Genomic DNA, 22,838 nt, shown 5'->3' with positions numbered 1-22,838 from the left:
AACTGCCATTGTCAATCAATACTCTCTTAAGAGTAAAAGTGCCCAACTGGAGGATTACCACTAGTGCATCATAATAGGGTCTTGCTACCCCCTCCAAGTCTTTATCCGTGAAAGTCACGGTTTGCTTTCGTAGGGTTCCATATGCTCTGTGGGCCCGTTTCTTATTGTGTAAACATGAGCAAGGTGCTTTGCTCACCACCTCTTGGTTCTTTTGTTAGCCCTACTCAGGCCTGACCTTCTATTATCTTGCTTAAGGACAACATGTATAACTGCTGCCCTTCTATCCTATCCTTTGACAGGTGGCTGATCAGGCCTATGATTCTTGTCTTGGGGTGGATTCTCCCTCTATCTTCTAGGCAGTTCCTTTAGTCTACACTGCTTTGCCAACCTCTACAAAAACCTTCTCAAGACTTGACAGATGTTGGTTGTATGTGCTTGTACCTTGTGATACTCACAATATCACTCTTATCGATTTATCTGATTTCGAGGAACTGAAGCTAGTCACTCAAAGTATGGCTCGTTAGCGGTGAGCAATAAAATCTCTCTAGGTGGTATAAAAAAATATGTCCCCTCTCTTCTTCGCTCCCTGTCCCGCTCTGGTCGTCTCTTTGTGCTTTGCTACTGTAGTTGATGATGCTTGCTAGGTTTCACCACAGCGTGTATTACTTTGCTCTTCCCGATTGAGTTTCCAGAATCATCTTCCAATCCAATGTATTTTTCTACTCTTTTGAACAGCTCACTTAATGTTTCTGGTCTCTTCTTCACAAGAGACGTATACAACCCTAAGCCATATGGTAAAGAGTTTCTGAACGTCACTATTGTCGTTATCTGATCACAACTTTCTAGGGACATCGCCTCTTCCCTGAATTTTCTTATAAACTCTCTAAGACTTTTCCTAGACTGCACTCTCATGTTGAACAGAACGTCCACGTCTTCGTTACTCTTCTTGTTGACAATGTACTGTGTTACAAAGACAGTACAAAGCTCCTCAAAAGAAGCTACTGATCCGCATGACAACTTGTGGAACCAAGTTAATATGTTTCCGTGCAGGCTAAATGGGAATAACTTGCACATTAAACCTCATTTCCTTCCCACGGAGCAATCATCTGTCGGAAGTGGAATAGATGTTCCACGGGGTATTTAGTTCCATAATAAGGGGTGAAACATGCTAGCATAAACTTCTTCAAAATTTCTCCTACCAAGGTCTCCGTTGTAAAATGAGAATTCTGAATTCCCCTGACAGCTTGTGTTGCCACTGTGCAAATATCTACATTCTTGATTATCTCCTTCTGGATCATCTCTTTAATTTCCTCCCAAATCAGACCCATTGTGGGCTTTGTCCGAGTGGTTACAGTGGCAACTTCTATCTCTCATTTTCCTATTGGGATCAATGGTTGAGAACTTCCTTCTGCATTTGAAGCACGATCATCTCCAACAGGAGGCTGAGGATCTCTCAGTGAGAGATCTTGTCTTGTTGGTTGTTGGGTCTCAAGATGTTGATTTAGGTTTCAATTTTGTTCGGACAAGTCATTCATCTTCTTCTTCATTTTTTTTTGCTACTTCCTCATGGCTTCGAACATTGCCAAGAGTTGATCATCTACGGCTGGTACTAGTGGTGGGGATGCATTGACTTCGATGATTTTGGTGGATCTCCCCATTATTTCGACTAAAATCAATATGCTATTGGGATCCCATAGACGGCGCCAGATTTGTTTGGTCAAATTCTGGTAAACGGTGCTGAAGGACTTTACCTCACAGATCCGAAGTCAATCCTTCCATATTCTCGCTAGTGCTGGCGTGGTACTTGTCAAAAACTCTCTGACGCTAAAGTTAGAAAAGTAAAGGAATAATCTAATAAACTGGTTAGACCTCTAATCTGCCTAAAAGATCCTCTCCTCAGTGCAAATCATGCTATTTATAAATCCTTCATTCGAATCAGGGTTTTTTTTTCTCACAGGAGGTGATCCTGAGAATCCCTTGATTTCTTGGATCCTAAACAAAATAGGAATCTTTTGGATTGGATATACTATACTGGGGAGATCTCTGAGCTTAACATGTACATATTAGAATTACGGGTATTCTTTGACTAGATCTATCCTGCTTGGCAGACCAAGTCTTTATCAGTGCTGTCTTATCCTTCTAGTCAAACCAGGTGTTCTTTGCCTTAATCTTCCCTTCTGTTGGGTAGTGCTTGTATGTTGATCTGCGCTTAGTACCATTCAACCAGCCTGGACACATGTATTTTTTAGATAACTGCGCAATTCCTCTACAACAAGAAAATATTTTTAACCCAATGTAAAAAAAAGTTGTTTTCTCACAACAAATAAATTTTCAACAAAATAGGCAACCACTCATTTGTATATATTTTCTTAAAAGATCTATTTTCGTATTGATTTTATTGTGCAATCACACTCAAACATAATATAGCTAAAGTATATAATAAGAAATTTAACACAATTTCAATTTACATGTCTCAAACCATGATATCTACGAAATCATTTGGGAAAGAAAATCCTTAAAAAAGAAAAAAGAAAAAAAAATTCTTATAATTATATTAACTAATTATTCTAATAATTATATAAAAATAAGTGCCACATGGCACTCTCTCCATGATTGTACATCAATCAAACTATTTAACCATTTTAAGCTTTACAAAAAATGGAACAATCCCTTAGACAATGAATTAATTTCCATATATACACATTTAATTATTTAAATGCTTACCATTAAACATAGAAAAAATTGGAATGAAATCAAATTTGAATTTTATTTAAAAATGGAAGGGTTCAAAACATGCCACTTCTTCCCTTTCAACAACAAGGTTTAAATTTTTTTATTTATTTACACTCAAATGTCCATTCTGTTTATTAATGATTTTTAGATTGAAATAAACATAGTGAAAGCGTCTCGACACATAAGAGAAGATCCATTTTTGGTTGGGGTCATCACCTAATTCTAGGTCTAGGAACCATTGGGTAGATTTCGAATATGAGTTGATATCGATAAATGCTAGAGATAGTGGATAAGTAGTCAGATTATTGATCTTGAAAGGTGTTAGGCACTGAATCCACCAAATGAAAGTCAGTCTCTACTCTAATCCAATGATTATCCTAGGGTCAACCTAATTTGACTATAAACTAACTACAGTAAGTGGGTATTTTCATCATCTTTTTGGGAGAGGAGCATAAACAAATCCTACTTTGATTTAAGGCCTAGCTTGACCCATGATCGATTCCACATATTTAACAAAGCAACACTTATAACTAGATTAGTTGATAAAGACTTTGGGTGATGATACTGGAGACCAATTCAATTCTCGCCAACACCGTGTTATTGAACTCAATAAAAACAAGCTTACCATTAATAAATAAAAGGGTAAATTGCACTTTTACCCCCTATGGTTTGGCATAATTCTATGTTGACACCCTAACATTTAGGCAATTGCATTTACCACCCCTATAGTTATCTAACAAGTTCTGATAAGGTTGCATAAAAGCCATTTTTTGGATCATAATTACACAAGGATTATCAACACCTAATTGCTATTTGTCATAAATAAACATAAATTGTATTAATTTATTAAATTATTGAAACTAATAGATTTTCTTACTATTTGTAGGTAAAAAGGACAAAATTCGGAGGCAAATTTTTTTGTAACAATTTTTGTTACAATATACGGGCCAAAAGGGAGCATCCAACCAAATCTCAGAGCAAATCGTTATCACGTCACCGTACGGTGGTAGGACCCTACCGCGTTGCGGTAATCTTGAGGAATTATGCATCGAGATTTGAGCTAAACATTCTAGACACTTTGGCCGTTGCAACTAAAGGCTCTTGTCAAATCAACTTAAGCAAAAATCCGATTAGAAAAATTATAAATTGAGGGGTTGTCCCTAAAGAAAGGGGTCTCTCTTGGGCCCTCTTCTTCTTCCAAATTTTCTGTAATTTTCTAATTTTTTTTCTTTTAAAGAGAGAGTTCTTGATTGTAATCAGAGTATCAAGAGTGTTTCTTTCATCTTTCTTCTTTAGTTCTAGTTGTAATTCTATTGTAAGATCATTAGAGAGGAATCAAAGTGTAACATAGTTATCTTCATCTTCTTCTCTACCACATTTTACTTGTTTTACTATTACTACAACTTGCTCATTGTGATGATTGGCTAGACTCTCCTTAAAGAGATCAAGGATGCTAGAGCAAGTTCATCTTAATATTGTTATTTCAATTCTATTTGATCTTATTTTAATTATGTTCTTGTGAAGCCTCTAAAGATGAGATCATCTAATTTGTACCTCTAATTCTAACTTTGATGATTATTGCTTAGATGAGTTCAAGCTTAATCATACTTTGTGATGAATTTGAAATACAAATTGGATAATATCCTCCAAGTTCAGGATTCACATTTATATTTTCTAGTTACTTTTAATTTCTAACCGATTTATCTTCCAATCCATGAATAATGATTTGTTACGTGGATTGAGTTAAAATTAGAATTATTCAACAATAGGATGACTTGCAAAGGTTGATTTGATCTCTCTAAATTTTTTTACATTATTTTCAATTTATATTCTTGCTCTTATTTCAATTCTATTTCACTTTTTAGCTACAATTTTCTAATCTATTTTAAAAATTTATTTTCAAATTCTGTTTTGGTTTCAATTTAAAAGAAAATCCCAATCGTCGTTGTCCCTACGGAACAAATCTTACTCACCAAAGTTTTACCTCAATATTTGTTCAATCTTACATTTCTGCAATCTACAAAGCTACTGATAAGGTTCATTCCACCCTTTTGTCTAGTTGTCGTCAACCAAATAGTTAAAAAATTTACACTTTATAAATACCATTTACCCTTTCTAAAATGTCATTTTTTTTTATAAAATAAATAGGGAAAATTGTTTATATATATAAAATTAAAAAATAGTAATTTTTAAGAACTTATCAAACAAGTAATAAATTGGCGGTAGGACCACTGATTTTTGCTGTAACGGTCAAAAAAAAAAAAAAAATTTCTTCGATTTATGATGAAATGATCACATTTCCTACTCCATTCCCAACGTTCATGAACAATTCCACTATAAATAACACATTCATTACTCATTTTGCACAAATCTTATAACTAAGTCTATTGCTTAGTCTCCTTATTTTCTTACTCTCTAATTTTTCTTAATTATTGATATATTCTTTTCAATATTTTTGTAAGAAAATTTAAATTTCTAAGATGGTTGCTCAAAGAATGATAGAATGTCGGTCTGAAAGTTATTTTGAAGATCTCACGTACATTGGTGGTAATGCTCTAATTTTAATAGTAATGCTAGAGATTACATTGTTCGAGCTACTTACGATGATTGCTTGAAATTGTGAGATTAAAATGATTTTTTATATTGAAGTCAATTGTTACAATAGATTCTCAAGCCATTTGCTTGAAATTCCAATCCATCGACCTTAGATCTGATCAATTGAAATGAGGTAAAATCCGAACAATTGGCGAGCAGTGTTTCTATTTTTTAAAACTCCAAATTTTGGTTTATAAATTGGACTTTTCATATCTAGGGTTTACACAACTCAAGAGATCATAAAAGCATGGAATTCATTGAATATTGAGCCTATGAAAATCCTAGCAGATATTTTCATTTCATATTCATGAGTGTTTGAGAGATCAGTTCAGACAATCATAATCTAAAGGTTTGCTTGTGGAAGCAAGTGTTGCTTTCTTTTTTGTGGATTCAGATTGTTCGTGATATGCTAATGGAATCGAGTGGTTGTCGTTGCAGTTCTTGGATTCGGATCATGAAGTGATCAAAGCTTCAGTAGCGGTTCGTGGATTCGGATCACGAAGTTACAAAGGGGGTGAGGAATCAAGAAAGTGGTAGACAAAGTTATTATATTCAAGAAATTTGGATTTTATATATTTTGATAATAAAAAAAACTATTTATTCAAATAAAGTGCTTATTATTGTAACCAAACGCCCCTAAAAACATCAGATGTTCAAGGATATGAAATCCCTGGATTGAATTATCCTACTCTCAGACATTGGATCACTAAAACCATGAAGACCTGCAAGGATTGAAATCCCATTGTCGAGTTAAGACGAATTAAAAATGCTTTGTCCTGGTGACAATATCACTTTTGGGTCGAACTTGGTTTTCCTTTCTTGAAACACGTCCCATTTTGAACCGAAATGATTCATCCACTCCGATTTGGTCTTGTAATGGGGGAGGTACTGTTTAATTTTAATTCCAGCCTTGTCACAAAACTGTAATATTTCACTATTTTGATCCTTCAAGTACTCCCAGTCATGAAGTCCATTCGATTGCAATAGTCCTATAGTGTAGAAGATATCCTCGTCAGGAATGATTGCAGACATCCTATCATCCCACCTGCAATGCATAACTTGTATTACTTTGAGATATTTACTATGATACTTATTTTTACAATACCTAAGGTACCCTTTTGATAATTTGGTATTTGTAAATTTTTGTGTTCTTACTTGTTTCGGTTCATGGGGTAGACGAGAATTGGTCCAGCAGTCATGTTTTTCTTAAGGATACCTTTGAAAACACCTGAATTGAAGTCTGAGATTTGCGATTTGGGCACAAATAAATTCAGCCATGGATGTGGAACATCCCACAGTCCTTGTGATTGAAGCTTCAACTCTTCACTTCGAACTCTATTCAGGAAGTTTATGTACGCAACGTCTTTTTCAAACATAAAACCAGGAATGTAGCTCAACCCCTTGAGCAGAAATTCTAACTCCTGAAGTAATGAAAATGCGGAAATTATTTGATAAATATGGTCTAATTTGAGTCCAAATAAATTTGAGATATGTAGAGAAGTAAAAATTACCTCATCAACCATGTCGATATGGAGATTGTCGTAATACTTAGCAACTTCTAGACAGTAAAGTACACCATCAGCCGCAGTTGCTAGGGAAGCAATCCTTGGATAATCAGTTGGGGAGAAAAAGGAAGACCTCCAGTTATTTGCTGGACTTTGGTCCATCATAAGAGAACCTTCGATGTAATCCAACCCTCTGGTCCCTTGTCCACCAGTCATTGTGATCAAATGTTCTTGGTCTCTTGTAAAAGTGGAGAAATCATGGTAGATCATTCGTACCCACCTCACCTACAAACCATGATTATAATTTGCAATTGAACAATAAGTATGACAAAAGAGAACTTAAAAACAATTTGTTGATGATGGTTGTCTTGAAAACCTTCATCTATTTTATCACCAACAACGTTAAATGTTGTTTTGCAGTAGTGAAACGTACAAGAATATTATTTTACACTACAAATGACATAGAACATGACATTGGAATCCATAGATCAGCTGTGGAGCAATTATATAAGCAAGTGGGCACTAATTGATAAATGAACAAGAATAATATGTTGAAATCAGATACTCTTATTTACAGCCTTGTCATCTACTACAAAAGAACAAACATGGGTGGCTTTTATTGGTTTGTGTTGATTTGTATAATGGTGTGTATATAGTAAGTGTATACATACAAATGAGTAGTGTATAGCACAATGCCCTAAGTGAATGTTTTTCTCATAATCTCACGTTGATAACGTATAGAGATATAAAAATTTGTTTCTGGTGTCAACATGATGACATCAGCCCTAAGCGAAGAATGAAGCTTTGGAAATTTATTTTCTTCAGGGATTGTGATCTTGTGAATCTCATGGTGGGCTGTTTATAGACATGTTTGGAGCTGTTTAATACATTTTTTTTTTATTGTTTTGGACGATTGAAGAATCCTTTTTCCTCGATTTTCACATTTTGTTGATTTTATAAAGATCAAATTTTCGAATTGAGAAAATCTTGAAGAGGGCTGACCTTTTTTTTTTTTTTTTCCTACAAAGGTCATCTATTCCTCAATTTGTTAATCCATTGGTATTTGGATATGTTTTTTGACCCCTTATTTAGGTTTTCCTTTGGAGTTTTATCTCACTTTCATATCGGCCGATATATATAAAAGGAAACTTGGCATCTTCTTTCAGCCCAGTCACCTACTTCTTTCATCTATAATTGAGCAAGCCTTAATTTTAGAGGATCAGTTATATTTAATAAGTTCCACGAAAAAAAAATAATAATTTATAGTTAGAAAGAATTTTACCAAAGAAGAGCAAGAAACAGACAAAGCTAGAGGTTGAGGGGACCATCCACAGTCTTAGGGCTAGGGTCCATTTGAAGAATAGTCCAAATAGTTTAGATGATCATATGTGCAACATGTACAAATTACACCTTTGACGATGTTAAGAAGTTAACCAATACACCAAAAACATACACCTAACATGATAATGGTGCCAAAAGTTAAGTCCTTACGTAAAGGGGCTGCAACTGACAACAAGGACAATTGAGGAACCCTAGGGAAAGAGATGTCATACTTGAATGAACTAGGACTCTTTTTCAGCGCTATGTGAATCATGGATGGCATAACCATCCAAATTAAGTTTACTACGCGAGCCGCCCTAAGAAGAAACCGAGAGAATGAGCCCCCGCAGGCTCGTGTAGTCTACTTCACAAGACCCTAGAAGCATTAATTTACTAATAGAGTACTTTCGGCTTTTAGCTTCACATTGGATAAAGCATCCACTCCCATAACTTCGAAATCACTCGACTTGGAGTTGCTGATGAATGTGATAGGTACGTAATATTTTGAGTCCAAGACGAGGACTATTTTTTCCCTATAATGACTCCAACCTAGCCCATAGGCTCATGGAGTCTACACGAGCCTCGCATGGAGCCATAGGATCACACTTTACACAAGGTATAGGATCTCTCCATGTTAAGAGCACAATGTGAAAAAAAATCCAAACTTGACAGACCAAAAGGTCGAATTGGCATCGAATTTTTCATTATCAAATTTTCTTTTTTGACGAGCCGAAACTGTCAAATTAATTAAGGATGAGAGAAATTCGCAGCTCTAAGCCGTCAAATCTGGGAACATCAAGAATTTCAATGGTCCTAGACTTTCAAAATTCAATTTCTAAATTTCGTGGATCTTGGCCCGTCAATTTTTTCTGTAAAATTTTCCAATTTTCACGTAGTGGAGGGAGTGCCACACTTAATTCAATTACGCCAAGTAGAGATTTAGTTATATTATTGGCTTGTAAAGTCCATATTGGATAGATATATATTTCCATTCTCGCGACTAAGTCACTCTATACGTACCCTTCGAGGGGCCAGCTCTAATGCGATTCTTGCTCTAGTGATGATCCCAAACTGACCAAGACCTCCCAACACAGCATAGAACAGCTCTGAGTTAATGAGTTTGGAGCAAGTCACCATCTCTCCTCTCCCTGAATCACAACAAGCAACACAATTCATAACCCAATATAGTAAACAAAAATTTATAACCATACTTGCTTGGGAATACTTGTTTGGGTATCGACGCATAGATCGTGACTATGGTCTATGAACTCTTTTTTTGGCTAAGCAAGAAAAATATTATACTGGGAGGGAACAAGAAAACTTCCTAGTACTACTCTCTCCCAAATACGCTTAACTGCGGACTTTTGATGGGATTCGATGGATTAGTGCCTAGGGTTTATAAACAAGATAGATATGTAGAAGATACAAATGTAGATGTAAATTGTACCAGTTATAACATCCATCTCATACACATTGCTAATCAAAGGACCATGGCGAAAGGTTTGGCCACCTATTCCTGCATTGGATAGGGTTCCCCCCACTGTGAGGTACAAATAATCAGTCCATGACCGCGGTGCAAGCCCATGTTCGAGTGTGGCATGCAACACATCAATCCATAACTGTTCACCACCAACATCTGCATACATAGTTAGCGAACTTGGATAAACAATAATTTGATTACCACAATTATTATCATTCAAAGATCTCATATCCACAACAACACCATTAAGTGCCAGTGCCTGTCCAAGAACCGAATGACCATGGCCTCTAGCTGCAATAGTAAAAGGGTTACAAGAACTAAAAGAAAATCTTATTAGCGCCGCAATGTCATCTACACACGATGGATATAGAACTGCAGCTGGAATTGCTCGGATAAGTCTGCCGAAATCGGTAGAGGCCATGGCAATTGTATCAGGATCAATACGAAGTCTTGTTGCAAGATCAAGTGAGAGAAGATCTTTTGGCAACAAAGTAGTCCATGGCTTTTGCTTCCCTATGATCGACATCAAATGTCTTATATTAAAGGGAATCACAGTGAAATTAACTTGATGGTATGCGAGGGTGGTAGACGGGCTGTAAGATAAGAGTATGGGATTGTGATTTAAGGTGGTGGTGGTGGGGTTATATTTATATTTGAAGAAGTTGCATGGAAACAAGTATGAAATCTTTGGTTTCAGAGATAAAATCTTTGCTTGGTTAATTATGACCTTAGCATGTTTTACTTTTTCAAAGATTTGGAAGGATGTGACTTAGGATTCTATAACGTCATTGTTACAATTGAAATTACTTTTAAATCTCAAAATTCATATCCAGCTATGCAACATGAGGAAGATTCCAAAGAACCTACACATTTTGTATTGTCCCCACCAATTGCCCATGCAAGGACCCTAACCATTAAATCTTAGCCGTTTATTTCGATGACGAACGGTCAGATCTAACCCACTTGGTGACAACCCTCTCTTATTGAAATGGGTACCATAGTCAAGCAAAACTATCATTTTCTTTTACCATTTTAATTAAGTAAGAGTGAGGGATTGGGAGGGGTGTTGGTATCAAAGGATTCTTAAATGCTTTTGAGATCTTCTGGGGATTCAAAGGTTGGTATCAGAGGATTTTAGGATCTGTTTTTGAGATCTTCTATATCTAGACTTTCAACAATCAAAGATTTGATTTGCATTTCTACATGTAATGATGTAAACAAATCTATATAATCAAATTAATTTATTACCATTTGAATGCGTATTGATCACAACTTTGCCAGTATAATATGGACATTCTTAATCTTTTCGGTACCCATTGTGCTCGGTCTAACTGGGTCAACCCGACCCGACTTGTACCAGTCAAACCCTCCCGTTTGGTTCAATTGATTTGAAATCAATAGAAATTGATTATTTTATAATTTGTTTTTCCTAAGTAAGCAAGTGGACTGGAAAAGAACATGACACAACCCGAAATCAAAAGATCCATCGAGTCAAACCCGTGAATAACGTTTATTCCGTATAAGTTAAACTCTTGAAGACCTTTTCAACAGTGTTTTAAAAAGCGGACCGGACCTATAGTCCAACCGTAGTTTCTGGATTTTTTTATACAGTTCACTAAGAACCTGCACTAAATCAAATATAATCGGTTTTTATGACAAGGATACCTAGTTCGTCTGTTAGATATTGAACTGTGAACTGATTCAAACCAAACTAATTTGTGGTACGGTTCGCTATGGGTTTGTCAAATGTAGTGAACCAAATGTGGAGGGATAAAAACGTCTCCCATCTGAATCGTCCATTCACATCATCAATACATATTTAGAGGCAAACACATGGCATCATTTGAAAAAAAAATTATATCTTATTAAGGAAGAATTCTAATTTAAAAGAATTCTTCCTTTTTTTTATGTAATTATTAATTTGGATAAAGAATAATATGGTCGATTGTAACTTAATTAGGGTGAGGATTCCTTTTACAGTTTTTCTATTTAAAAGCCTTGAGACCATTGTAAAGGAGGATGAAAAAGGTAGAGAAAGATGGAGGGGAGGTGAGGAAGCTATAAAACCGTGGGATTTATAGTAAAACGGCTCCCTGAGTCCGTGGACGTAGGCACGTTTGCCGAATCACGTAAAAAACCTTTTTGTATTCTTTCTCTTTTTCGTTATTTTTTCATTATTTCTATAATTTATTGGTGAATGATCTTACTAAAAATTAGATCTTGAGGTCAATCACAAAAATGACCTCCATACCAAGCGTATTCCTTTCTATTTTAACTTTTTACAACACCCTCCAAATGTATTTAATATTTGAGATATTCTAATTAAAAAACTTCAAATTAATAGTATAGACCTTTCACCTTGGTATTTATTAATAGACTAATGAAAAATGAGCAAATGTGCTTAATTTTTTCTTCTCAAAATCTGTCATTTTCATTTTTTTTTTTTTTACCCTATTCATCACTTCAATCTTCAAATGCCCTCATCTCTACCTACCCCTACAAACCGAGTTCATTCTTGAGTGGCGAACCATGAACCGCGAACTTGAATTTAAACTGAGCAAACCCATGAATCTGGTAACATAGTTCAAGGCTGGTGGTTCTACTGTTCAAACCAACAGTTCTTATGAACAATCGATTTTTGAAAATCGTAAAAATTGAAACACATTAAGAAACTTTCTTAAATTGGAAAATGTTTTTAGTAACAAACAACATATAGAAACTAAACACGAGTAAATCATTTGTGTTTTTTGGATCTTTTTATCAAGAGTCGTGATAAATTAGTACGAATTTGCTATTAAGAAATATCTATGTTAAGTTGGTGAACCAATAGGATTTTTCCATATGTATTGAAAATAACTTAAACTCTGTACTTGTCATAAACTGACTAAAAAAAACATAGTCAACTGACATGGCATGGTTCTGTGCACATTCCACTTAGTTGAGTATATTTGAATATCTTTTGATTATTATGTCATAATTATTGGTTCATGTGTCTATTTTTCAAGTATGATATATGCATTTTAGGTATTTCACAGAGATTTACTCAATACCGTAGTCGAAAAAAATGAAAAAGCTGGATCACATTTACAGTATCAAGTTCAACATTTTTATTGTCGAACTCGACACTTTGTGTCAAGTTCAACATTTTTATTGTCAAGCTCACCCTTTTTATTGTCTTATTCAACATTTTCATATGAAAATATTGTCAAACTTGATATTAATTAAACATGACTTAAAAGTGTCGAGTTCATCAATAATATAATTTATATCATCGAGTTGCGAATTGAATCCCAAACACTTTTTCAGGTGAAGGAACCAGATGGATGAGATGCCCAAATTAGCTTATTTGATCGACTAGAATGAAGCTGGGTTTGAATGTTTCTTAGTAGGAGTGGAATTAGTAAGTTGTTAGGAGTAGGACTCTTTATTTATGTATAAATTAATTCCATCATTAAAATAGTAAGTGAATGTTTCTTTTAATCATGTTTTTACACAATCCTTGGTGTGTTGGGCACTCGAGATTGCCATTTCTCTCATTTGAGTGGGCATGTTAGCAACTAGGATCCTAACACTCAGAGGAAGAGAGATTTGCCAATAAATGCAGTTTCCCTTTAAAAGAGATGTGACATGGCCTTATGGAAGATGCCTGAAGTAGGATGGTTGAAGATGAACGTTGATGGTTCAAGCATGGGAAATCCAGGTCTAGCTGGTGGAGTATGCATTATTAATGGCCACTTGATCATCAAAGCAGCTTTGAAGGGATTATTTTTTTTTTTTTTGATTGATAGGCTAGGGTTAAAAGGCCCCTCCCTTGAAAAATAGCAAACTACCTTACTTAGCTTCAAGTTTTATCTCTTGCTCATTTTCTTTCTATCTTGCCTAATTGATCCTTTGGGGATGAGTTTTATGTAATTGAGGATGCATCTTGCATACCTCAATAATTCTATTGAGGGCAGAGCTCTATTGGAAGGAATTCATCTACTGGATTTTGTAGTGTATATACAGTTGATCATGTTTGGAGGAAGGCAACTGAGTCACCGACACTCTTGCTCAATATGCCATGAAGAAGAGAATTTCTAAAACATTTGGCAGAATTATTGAGTTAGCAAAAAAGAAAAAAAGGGGGGAAATTCATCGTTTTTGGTTTAAAGAAAAAATAAAAATAAAGGCACATATTGAATCGTTCAATTTTGATTATATTACCTAGTGGTGGGTGGTTTTGAGAGAGAGAGAGAGTGTGTGTGTGTGTGTGTGTGTGTGTGCGTGTGAGTGTGTGTGTGTGTGTGTGTGTGTGTGTGTGTGTGTGTGTGTGTGTGTGTGAAGGATCAAGGTTGGGTTTCCATGTCAACCAAACATATTCTAATTTGATCCAAAACTTATGTATCCTGATAGAGTTATCATTTTAACCAAACATCTCCCATAAAATCATTCTTGTTCAAGTACTTGAAATCCAAGGATAGTATCATTATGCTCTTTGAAGATTGCAAATCTTCAAAAAACCTACTTACATGTATATGATACATTCACCATGTTCATTAATTGATACCTTAGTTCACACATCGATCACAAAAACTGTTAAGACCTTCAGGTTTAAAAAACTGATCTACAAAGAGAATCAAAAGCGTTCTTTAGTAGGAATCCTACTACATCCATCTTCTCCTTAAGATGAAATGAAAATTCTTTGTCCTGGTGATAATATCGCTTTTGGATCAAACTTGCTTTTCCTTTCTTGAAAGGAGTCCCATTTGGAACCAAAATGACTCATCCACTCCGATTTGCTCCTGTAATGTGGGAGGTACTGCTTGATTTCGATTCCAGCCTTGTCACAAAACTTTAATATTTCAGTATTTTGATCCTCCAAGTACTCCCAATCATGCAATCCATTTGATTGTAATAGTCCAATAGAGTAGAAGATATCTTCGTCAGGAATAATTGCAGACATCCTATTATCCCACCTGCAATGCATAACTTGTATTGCTTAAATATATTTTCTGTAATAATTATTTTGAAAAAAATCTAAGGGACCCTTTCAAGTATGGGTTTTCGTATGTAAATTTGTGCATGCTTACTTGTTTCGGTTCATGGGATAGACTAGAACTGGTCCAGCAGGCTTGTTTTGCTTAAGGATACCTTTGAAGACACCAGAATCAAAGTCTGAGATTCGCGATTTGGGCACAAATAAATTCAACCATGGATGAGGAATATCCCACAGTCCTTGTGATTGAAGCTTCAACTCTCCTCTATGAACTCTATTTAGGAAATCTATGTAGGAGACGTCTTTTTTGAATATAAAACCAGGATTGTAGCTTAACCCATTGAGCAAAAATTCTAGTTCCTGAATAAAACATGCTCAATTTCTTAGATAAATGTCTGATTCAACTCAAATACATTTGAGATGTGTAGAGAAGCAACTATTACCTCATCAACCATACCGATAGTGAGATTGTCGTAATACTTAGCAACTTCAAGGCAGTAAATTATGCCATGTTCGGTTGCTAGGGAAGCAATTCTGGGATAATCTGTCGGGGTGAAAAATGAAGATCTCCAGTTATTCGCTGGACTTTGGTCCATCATAAGCGAACCTTCAACGTAATCCAATCCCCTGGTCCCTTGTTCACAATTCATTGAAATTAAATGTTCTTGATCTCTTGTAAAAAGGGAGAAATCATGGTAGAGCATTCGTACCCACCTTACCTACAAACAATTTTTTACAGCCCAAATTAATTAACAATTAAAGAAAAACAAGTAAAATATTTTACACTGCAAACCACAACATAGAGAATATGCCGTAGGATTATCTGTGGAACAAGAAAGTGGGTACTAAATTTACAGATGAACAAGAAGAATATTTTGAGGTATATAATCTTTTCACAACCTTGTCATCTACTACAAAAGAAAAAACATGGATGGCTTCAATATGAGCAACCAATGTACAGAAAGGGAATGTTGGCATCTTTTTTCAAGATTCAACCCATTCACAAGATTCAATCCATTCACCTATACTTACTTTCATTTATATTTGTGTCAGTCTTATTTAGATATTGGTTTTTTAATTATTTGATCAGTCCAATTTTTTCTTTCTTTTGATGGGTAAAAAGATTCTACTAAAGAAGAAAAAAAGAGACAAATAAAGCAAGAGGTTGAGGGGACCATCCACAATTTTAGGGCTAGGGTCCATTCAAGGAGTGGTGTAAAACAGTTCATGTGATCACATGTGCTACATGTACAAAGTATATCTTATAGAAGATGACAAGAACCTAAATAATGTACCAAAAACAAATCGGTGATAATGGCGTGGAAAGTTAAGCCCCCTTACTTCTTGTTGTCGTAACAGAAGACAGGGACATGTGAGTGATTCTTAGGGCAAGAGATGTTTGGTCTTTGTATAGAACTGGAACATATTTTTCAGTACAGTGATCTGAAGCATGGAGACCATAAGTATAACCATCCAAAGTTTACTATATTGAATCACCCTATGAAGTAATAGGGTGTCTGGAGAATGAGCCCCAACAGGAGAGTGAATGGTGTAAAAGTGAATGATGTCTACAAAAAAAGCTCTCATATCCTTGTGGGAGCCCCTAAAGGCAATTTTCTAGTTACCAATAACCATTAAAGGCAAGAACATTTCAGAAGGGTGGACATACTGCCGGCTTTTAAATTCACACTCTCATGATTCATGAGGAATCGCTTTACTTGGCAAAGATTCGTGCATGAATTTCATACATATCCTTTGAAGTTCGGCTAGCCAAACATAGTCGGACTCCCGCCTTGACTAACACTTTTCGGCGTGTCATGTTGGGTTGTTCCCTCATGTGGCGCGCCCAGAAGCGTTAGTATAAGTGTGAGCCTGACTTAGCTAACATATTCGGCAGTTTTTCATCATTCGCAGTGTGGGTCGGCTCTGGAGTCATTTTTGCTCTATTATTATAATACCAAATTTGCCCAAAGTTTCTCCACACACACACATGTATATATGGCCTTCACATGGAGCCATAGGCCGCAACATAAAATATTACACCGGGCAGGACCTCTCCCTTAGAGAGGCAGGGCCAAAGCTGCTCACAATACTGCACTTCTGTTGGTTTGACTGGAGAATTATATTGAGAAATTTTGAACCCCATATTGGATAACAATTTTCATTCTTGCAACTCCAAATTTGGTCGATAGTTGATAAATATACATACCCTTTGTGGGGCCGGCTCTAATGCGATTCTTGCTCTAGTGATGATCCCAAACTGACCTAGACCACCCAATACAGCAGAGAACAGCTCTGAGTTCATGTGTTTGGAGCAAGTCACTTTCTCTCCTCTTCCTGTACCAAAACAAACCACACACTTAACCTAATATAGTAAACAAAAATTGGTATCAGCATGCATGCATTCAAGGATACTTGTTTTGATTCTGTCACATAGATTTTAACTATGGTCTAGAAACAAGAATACATGCAAATTTATAACTCACATATGAGGCATTCAAATACATTACAGGTGCAAATTAAAGAAGATAAAACCTACCAGTAATAACATCCATCTCATATACATTGCTGATCATAGGACCATGGAGAAAGGTTTGGCCGCTTATTCCTGCATTGGATAGGGTTCCCCCCACGGTCAGGTACAAATAATCGGTCCATGACCGTGGTGTAAGCCCATGTTTAAGTGTGGCATGCAATACATCGATCCATAACTGCTCACCCCCAACATCTGCATACATAGTTAGCGAGCTTTGAGAAACAATAATTCGACTACCACCGTAATTATCATTCAAAGATCTCATATCCACAACAACACCATTAAGAGACATAGCCTGTCCTCGAATCGAATGACCACAACCTCTAGCGGCAATACTAAAAGGATTACAAGAATCATAAGAGAATCTTATAAGAGCCGCAATGTCGTCCACACAAGATGGATATAGAACAGCAGCTGGAATTGCTCGAATAAATCTCCCAAAATCGGTAGAGGCCATGGTAATTGCATCAGGATCGACACGAAGTCTTGTTGCGAGATCGAGTGAGAGAAGATCTTGTGGCAAAAAAGTAGTACATGGCCTTTTCTTCCCTATGATCGACATCAAACGGCTAATAATGAATATCATAATGAAACTTGATGGAATTGAACATCCCTTAGCCATAATTTAGATAGATAAAACAGATATAAAGATATAGATGGGTATTTAAATGGTGTTAGAATGGTGTAAGATAAAGAGTGTGGGATGGTCATATAAGGTGATGGTCGGGTATTTATATTTTGAACTTTGAAGAAGTTACAATGAAAACGAGGGTGAAATCTTGGGTTGCAGAGAGAAAATCTTTACTTCTGATTCATTGTTACCTAACATTTTTTGCTTTTTCAAAGATTTGGAAGGACAGACTTAGGATTCTATCTATCCAACGTCATTGTTACATTGGAAATTAGTTCTAAATCTCAAAACTTCTTTACTAGCTAGCTGTGAAACATGAGGAAGATTCCAAAGGACCCACAGATTTTGTATTGTCCCACTTGTCTCTTTTGGGCCCATGCAAGATCCAAACATTGATTCTTACCCATTCATTTCGATATGAACGATCCTGATTTAATCCACTTGCTGGCAGCCCTCTCTTAATGGAAATGGGTGAAAGTGAAGCAAAAGTGTCTTTATTACCGCTTTAAGGAAAACTTGGGTGGTCAAAGGTTGGTATCAAAGGATATTTTTTGATCTTGTGTATCTAGACTTTGTTCTATTTGAGATTTGTATAGTTAGAATGTGATTTGTGTGCAGAGGGGGAACATTAGCCAGCTTTCCATATTTTAAGAGATTTGATTTGTATGTAAGAAGGCCTACATGCAATGATGTAAAAAATCTAGATAGTCAAATTGAAGTAATTACTCTTCTTCAGTCTTCACACGTGATGTCTCGTGTGATGGTTTGAAGACCCTTTGATATTTCAATGAAAATGTCTTGAAGCTTTCTAACAACGGGGAGGAGGATAAATCAAAATCAAATTTGAATTCCACAGATAACTAGAATGGTTGTTATATCATTGCATGGCACATAAATTTGAATGGTTCTAATATGAATCCCGATATTTTGTTTTAGACTTATCCTTTATTCAATTAGAGGAGGATAAACTAAAAGGTTATTGAGATAGTGAGAACAAATGTGAACACACTTGAATTAACAAATTATGCGATTATGAAAAGAATTGAAGTGAGGAAAAAATCATTGCACAGACCTTAAATTTTCAGACTTTGATGATCCATAACTAAAAGATTGAATTCAACATTGGTGATCTCGAACCTTATGAATATTTTAGCTTAATTACCTCTTGATGAACTTACACACCATTATACTTTTGGGGGGATAAAATTCAGTTACCTCTGTTCAGACTTGTAAAATGAGGGGTTAACCCCACTCTTGTACATTTTTATTTGATGCCAATATAATTTTCCACTTAGCCATAAAATTAAAAAAAACTTAATCACCGTAAATAAATTTGATCGGTGATTTATAGCCATGATTTATAACAATCATCATCCGAGCCTTATTGAAACTAATAATGTTCTAATTTGTGGAAATAGCAAATTTAGGGTCATTGACACAAATTTTAAATTGCTTGCTCATTCTAGAATAGTTCTTCTTAAATCACGAGAGTTAGCTTGTATAGTTAAGGGTAAAGGTTCAAAAGTGGGTGGGTCATAGGGCTTGATTTCAGGCTACCAAACTTTTAAATCTTAAATTTTGAATATTAAGTAACCTTTAGCATATAATAAAAATTAAATAAAATTCGAGGACATTTTGAAAAATAAGTGAGGGTTACCATTATAATAGTAACAAACGTTTAAAAAGATTAGGTTCCATTGATATTCTTTTTAAAATTATGCATTTCAAAGAGTTTCTTATAATCACTTTATGGCCTTTCAAGATTTTGTTTTTTTGTAAGAATGTTATTCAATATGAAAATCACACACTCATGTCTTATAATATACAAATGTGTGGGTAAAAATTAAGAACTATGAAAGGATCATACTTTGGATCCGAAGTTGTTTCCTCCCCTTTAAGATTCGTTAGTTCCCTCCGTTTAAAAACACTTCAACGATCAAAGCAATAATCAATTGAATAAAATTTTTGCTAGATCAAATGAAGATTTCATGTATCTCTTCACCTATTAACATCTTACTTATAAACCTTTTGGGGTCCTTAGTTGAATCATTCTTCTTGGTTGTATGGTGTTCCTTGCTTGTACACAAGATATGACATCACATATCAAGATTAAGGAAGTTTTTTGTTTTCTTCTAAGAACTTGTGGAAATCAATGTGTGATCAAGGTCCAAAAAGTGATTTCTAGAGTTCTTATTGCATAAATTTTACAGATAAATCATACACTAAAACCCCTTATTAGACATAATGTATTATTAATCCATAATAATTATTGTTTTCTATAAAATGATATATTTTGGGAACTAATTACAGTTATTATCATGTAACAGAAAAAAGTCATAAAATTTCGAAAGCAAATCAGAAAATTTGAAGAAGCCACTACGATCAAGGACCCAGAAAAGGTCAACTGACCAAGACCCAAGTCCATTGGACCCACATGGACCGCGCTGTGAGTTAAGTCTCAAGAGTTGTGCAGAAATTTTGTGACTAAAGATTATCCATATTGAATTTTTATAATTTTAGTTTTTACAAAAGGGTCCCGAACCATAAAAACCTTAATTTGATCTCTGTAAATAAAAGACCATACTAGAATTGAATATATCTAAAATTTTAGGAGGTTTTTTTTTTTCAACTTTTGTTTAAAGAAGAAGTTGTAATCAAGTAGACTCTGTTGGTTTTAGAATCAAGAGCAATAAAGAAAACTTTTATTCTCTCATCTCTACTCTTTCTTTCTCTTTTATATTTTTGTTATTTACTATTCCTGCGATTACTATCAGCTAAACTCTCTATTAGATTAGTCGAGGAAGCCTGAGCAAGTTTTCTGCTAACCCTTTTTATTGTTCCTATATCTATGCTTTATTGTTTTATTATGAAAATTATTAAGTAAAATTGTCGCATGGAATATTGACTATTCTACCGTTTCGATAGTTTATACTTTGATCAGTTCAAGATAAACCATGCCCTACAAAGAATATTTAATATTTAATATTTATCTTATAATTTTGACTTAATAATTAATCTTATGTTTTGACATCTCTTTTGAATAAAACCGATTGATTTTTCGATCCACAAACATTAGCTTTGTTTAGTGGATCGAAATAAATAGAGGATCATAAAAATATTAACAGAACTTGTAAGGGTAGATCAGGTCGATCTAAATGTCTTCATAGTATTTTAAATCTTTTATTTAAGCGTCTTTTTAAATAATTTATTCTCACAAAAAAATTTTAATTGGTTACATAATCTAAATCGGATTTGAAGTAAAAAATAACATAGAATCAACGTTGTCTCTGTGGATTGATCCTTGCTTGTCAAGGTTTATGTTTTTTTATTTATTTCATTTATAATCTACATCGAGCAAATTGGCGTCGATGTCGGGGACAACGTTGTGATCTAATAACTTTTATCCAAAAATCCGATTTGATTTTCTGTTAATCAAAGTTTTACTTTTCAGAAAAATCCAAAAAAAATTCGCTAGATTCCTAAAGTCAGTATGAAAAAAATCTTAAATTTTCATCTAATTTCAATTTTATCGATGCGCCTTAGTGAACTAGAACAATGTGGTCAAACCTCGAGATTAAATGAGCAATTAATTTTTCTAGAATTCTAACTTTTTTTTGTCTTCTGTTTTCAGTCGAAAGATTCGACGAAGGGTAACGTGGTTGAAATTTTTATTCCACTATCCGGATCTAAAGCTTTGATGAAGAAATAAAGATTTCATTTCTGTTATTTTTCTATTTAGATCAGAATTGTACTGGGATTTTCTTTTATAAATTTTAAGATTTTAATAATTTAATTTTAGTTGATTAATCGAAGAAGGCTCGAATTGTTATAAAATTATGAGAGGACGATAGGGACATAACTGTCTCGATATCTTAAGTTCGTACACCGAGATTGGTGTTAGTGGCCCAAGTTGACTCAACTTGCTCATCTCCCATCTAGAATTGGAAGTAAGACTCGAAACTCCCACGCAACTCTTGTAAGTGGGTTTCTATACTAACTTTGGGTACGTTAAGTATACACTTTCTATTGCACATAGTAAAAAGGGCACCCTTATGAGGATGACAAAGACAAGATAAGAATCGGATTTCATCACCGAATTCTTTCCATATTAGGAAATTAATTCACTCAAGAAAATTTTAAATAAAATCTTATTAAACATGACCATAAGTCTCATCGAGCACAATAAGCAAAGCTAATCTGAGTTGAACTAATTGCACTTTTTGATCGAAGTTAGTACCTAAGAAAGATCATACCCTGCTGTATCCTATTGTACAAGGAAGATAAACTACATCTATTCTAGACGAAAATGTGATTTAATCATGCCTTTGCTCAGCATCGTGCACCACCTCTCATCTGGGGATTAAATTGGCTGATTTCGATTTCAGAGAACTGGGTTGGACGCTTAAGTTATCCCTTTGAAACAATTAGGAGTTGTCTAGTCTAATAAGAACCCATAAAACACATGTGAAATTCCTTCCTACTATCTGTGTGCATCACTAGTGTATGTTAGGTAGAAAATTTGAGAAAAATCCATTTGAACCATTTGATCCCGAGACCACAAGAACTCACGTACTTCAAAAGATTAGAAGCGAATATGATTTCTCACCTATCCTTCAAACACCTGAGATGGCTCGACCTATCGTCCCACCTCAAGTTGTCCGAGAAAATCAACAAACTCTAAATGAGTTATTCACCCCTACTATAACCACTCCCCCTTCATTTATTGTCTTGCCAGTAACTAATACAGCATAATTGGAAATTAAGGTAGCTAATATCAACATGCTACCTATGTTTCATGGTTTCGAGAGCGAATAATCCTACAACCATCTTAGCAAATTTTTGACCTTGTATTAAACATTTTAAAATTGTCACTTCGAAGAAGAAAATGTTAAGTTGAGGTTATTCCCTTTCTCTCTAAAAGATCATGCTGCAGCATAGTTAAATTATTTGATATCTAACTCAATCACTGCATGAGATGAGTTATCAAAAAAATTCATTGCCAAGTTTTTTTCTAATGGAAAAAATTGAACAATTCAAAATTTTTATTAGGAACTTCAAGGGCA

At 34.9% G+C, this 22,838-nt stretch overlaps 2 protein-coding genes across 2 annotated transcripts; both read right to left on the bottom strand.

The window, feature by feature from the left end:
- Positions 1-6,290: 6,290 nt before the first annotated feature.
- On the bottom strand, positions 6,291-10,233 carry LOC147410520 (cytokinin dehydrogenase 3-like). Its single transcript, XM_086442476.1, has 4 exons — positions 9,601-10,233; positions 9,174-9,301; positions 6,840-7,118; positions 6,291-6,749 (listed from the first exon to the last, which is right to left on the bottom strand). Exons 1-4 carry the CDS (start codon positions 10,157-10,159, stop codon positions 6,480-6,482), a joined length of 1,236 nt encoding a protein of 411 aa, XP_086298602.1. The 5' UTR covers positions 10,160-10,233; the 3' UTR covers positions 6,291-6,479.
- Positions 10,234-14,031: 3,798 nt separating this feature from the next.
- LOC147410519 (cytokinin dehydrogenase 3-like) lies at positions 14,032-18,051 on the bottom strand. Its single transcript, XM_086436382.1, has 5 exons — positions 17,148-18,051; positions 16,818-16,945; positions 15,052-15,327; positions 14,703-14,968; positions 14,032-14,588 (listed from the first exon to the last, which is right to left on the bottom strand). Exons 1-5 carry the CDS (start codon positions 17,764-17,766, stop codon positions 14,294-14,296), a joined length of 1,584 nt encoding a protein of 527 aa, XP_086292508.1. The 5' UTR covers positions 17,767-18,051; the 3' UTR covers positions 14,032-14,293.
- Positions 18,052-22,838: the final 4,787 nt, after the last annotated feature.

The sequence above is a fragment of the Akebia trifoliata genome, chromosome 1 (genome assembly GCF_017979445.1).
Source record: "Akebia trifoliata isolate Shusen 1 chromosome 1, ASM1797944v1, whole genome shotgun sequence".
Classification (NCBI taxonomy): Eukaryota; Viridiplantae; Streptophyta; class Magnoliopsida; order Ranunculales; family Lardizabalaceae; genus Akebia; species Akebia trifoliata.
The sequence above is the reverse complement of the archived record's forward strand: the minus strand, read 5'-3'. Positions and strand labels throughout refer to the sequence as shown.

Excerpts from the sequence above, each read along its gene's own strand:
- LOC147410520 (XM_086442476.1), bottom strand. The coding sequence starts at position 10,159 with ATGTCGATCATAGGGAAGCAAAAGCCATGGACTACTTTGTTGCCAAAA. Across the intron at positions 9,302-9,600 it reads TGAGATGGATGTTATAACTG|GGAGAGGAGAGATGGTGACT; the intron begins GTACAATTTACA and ends GTTGTGATTCAG. Across the intron at positions 6,750-6,839 it reads ATATCGACATGGTTGATGAG|GAGTTAGAATTTCTGCTCAA; the intron begins GTAATTTTTACT and ends TCATTACTTCAG.
- LOC147410519 (XM_086436382.1), bottom strand. The coding sequence starts at position 17,766 with ATGGCTAAGGGATGTTCAATTCCATCAAGTTTCATTATGATATTCATT. Across the intron at positions 14,969-15,051 it reads CTATCGGTATGGTTGATGAG|GAACTAGAATTTTTGCTCAA; the intron begins GTAATAGTTGCT and ends TGTTTTATTCAG. Across the intron at positions 14,589-14,702 it reads TATCCCATGAACCGAAACAA|GTGGGATAATAGGATGTCTG; the intron begins GTAAGCATGCAC and ends TATGCATTGCAG.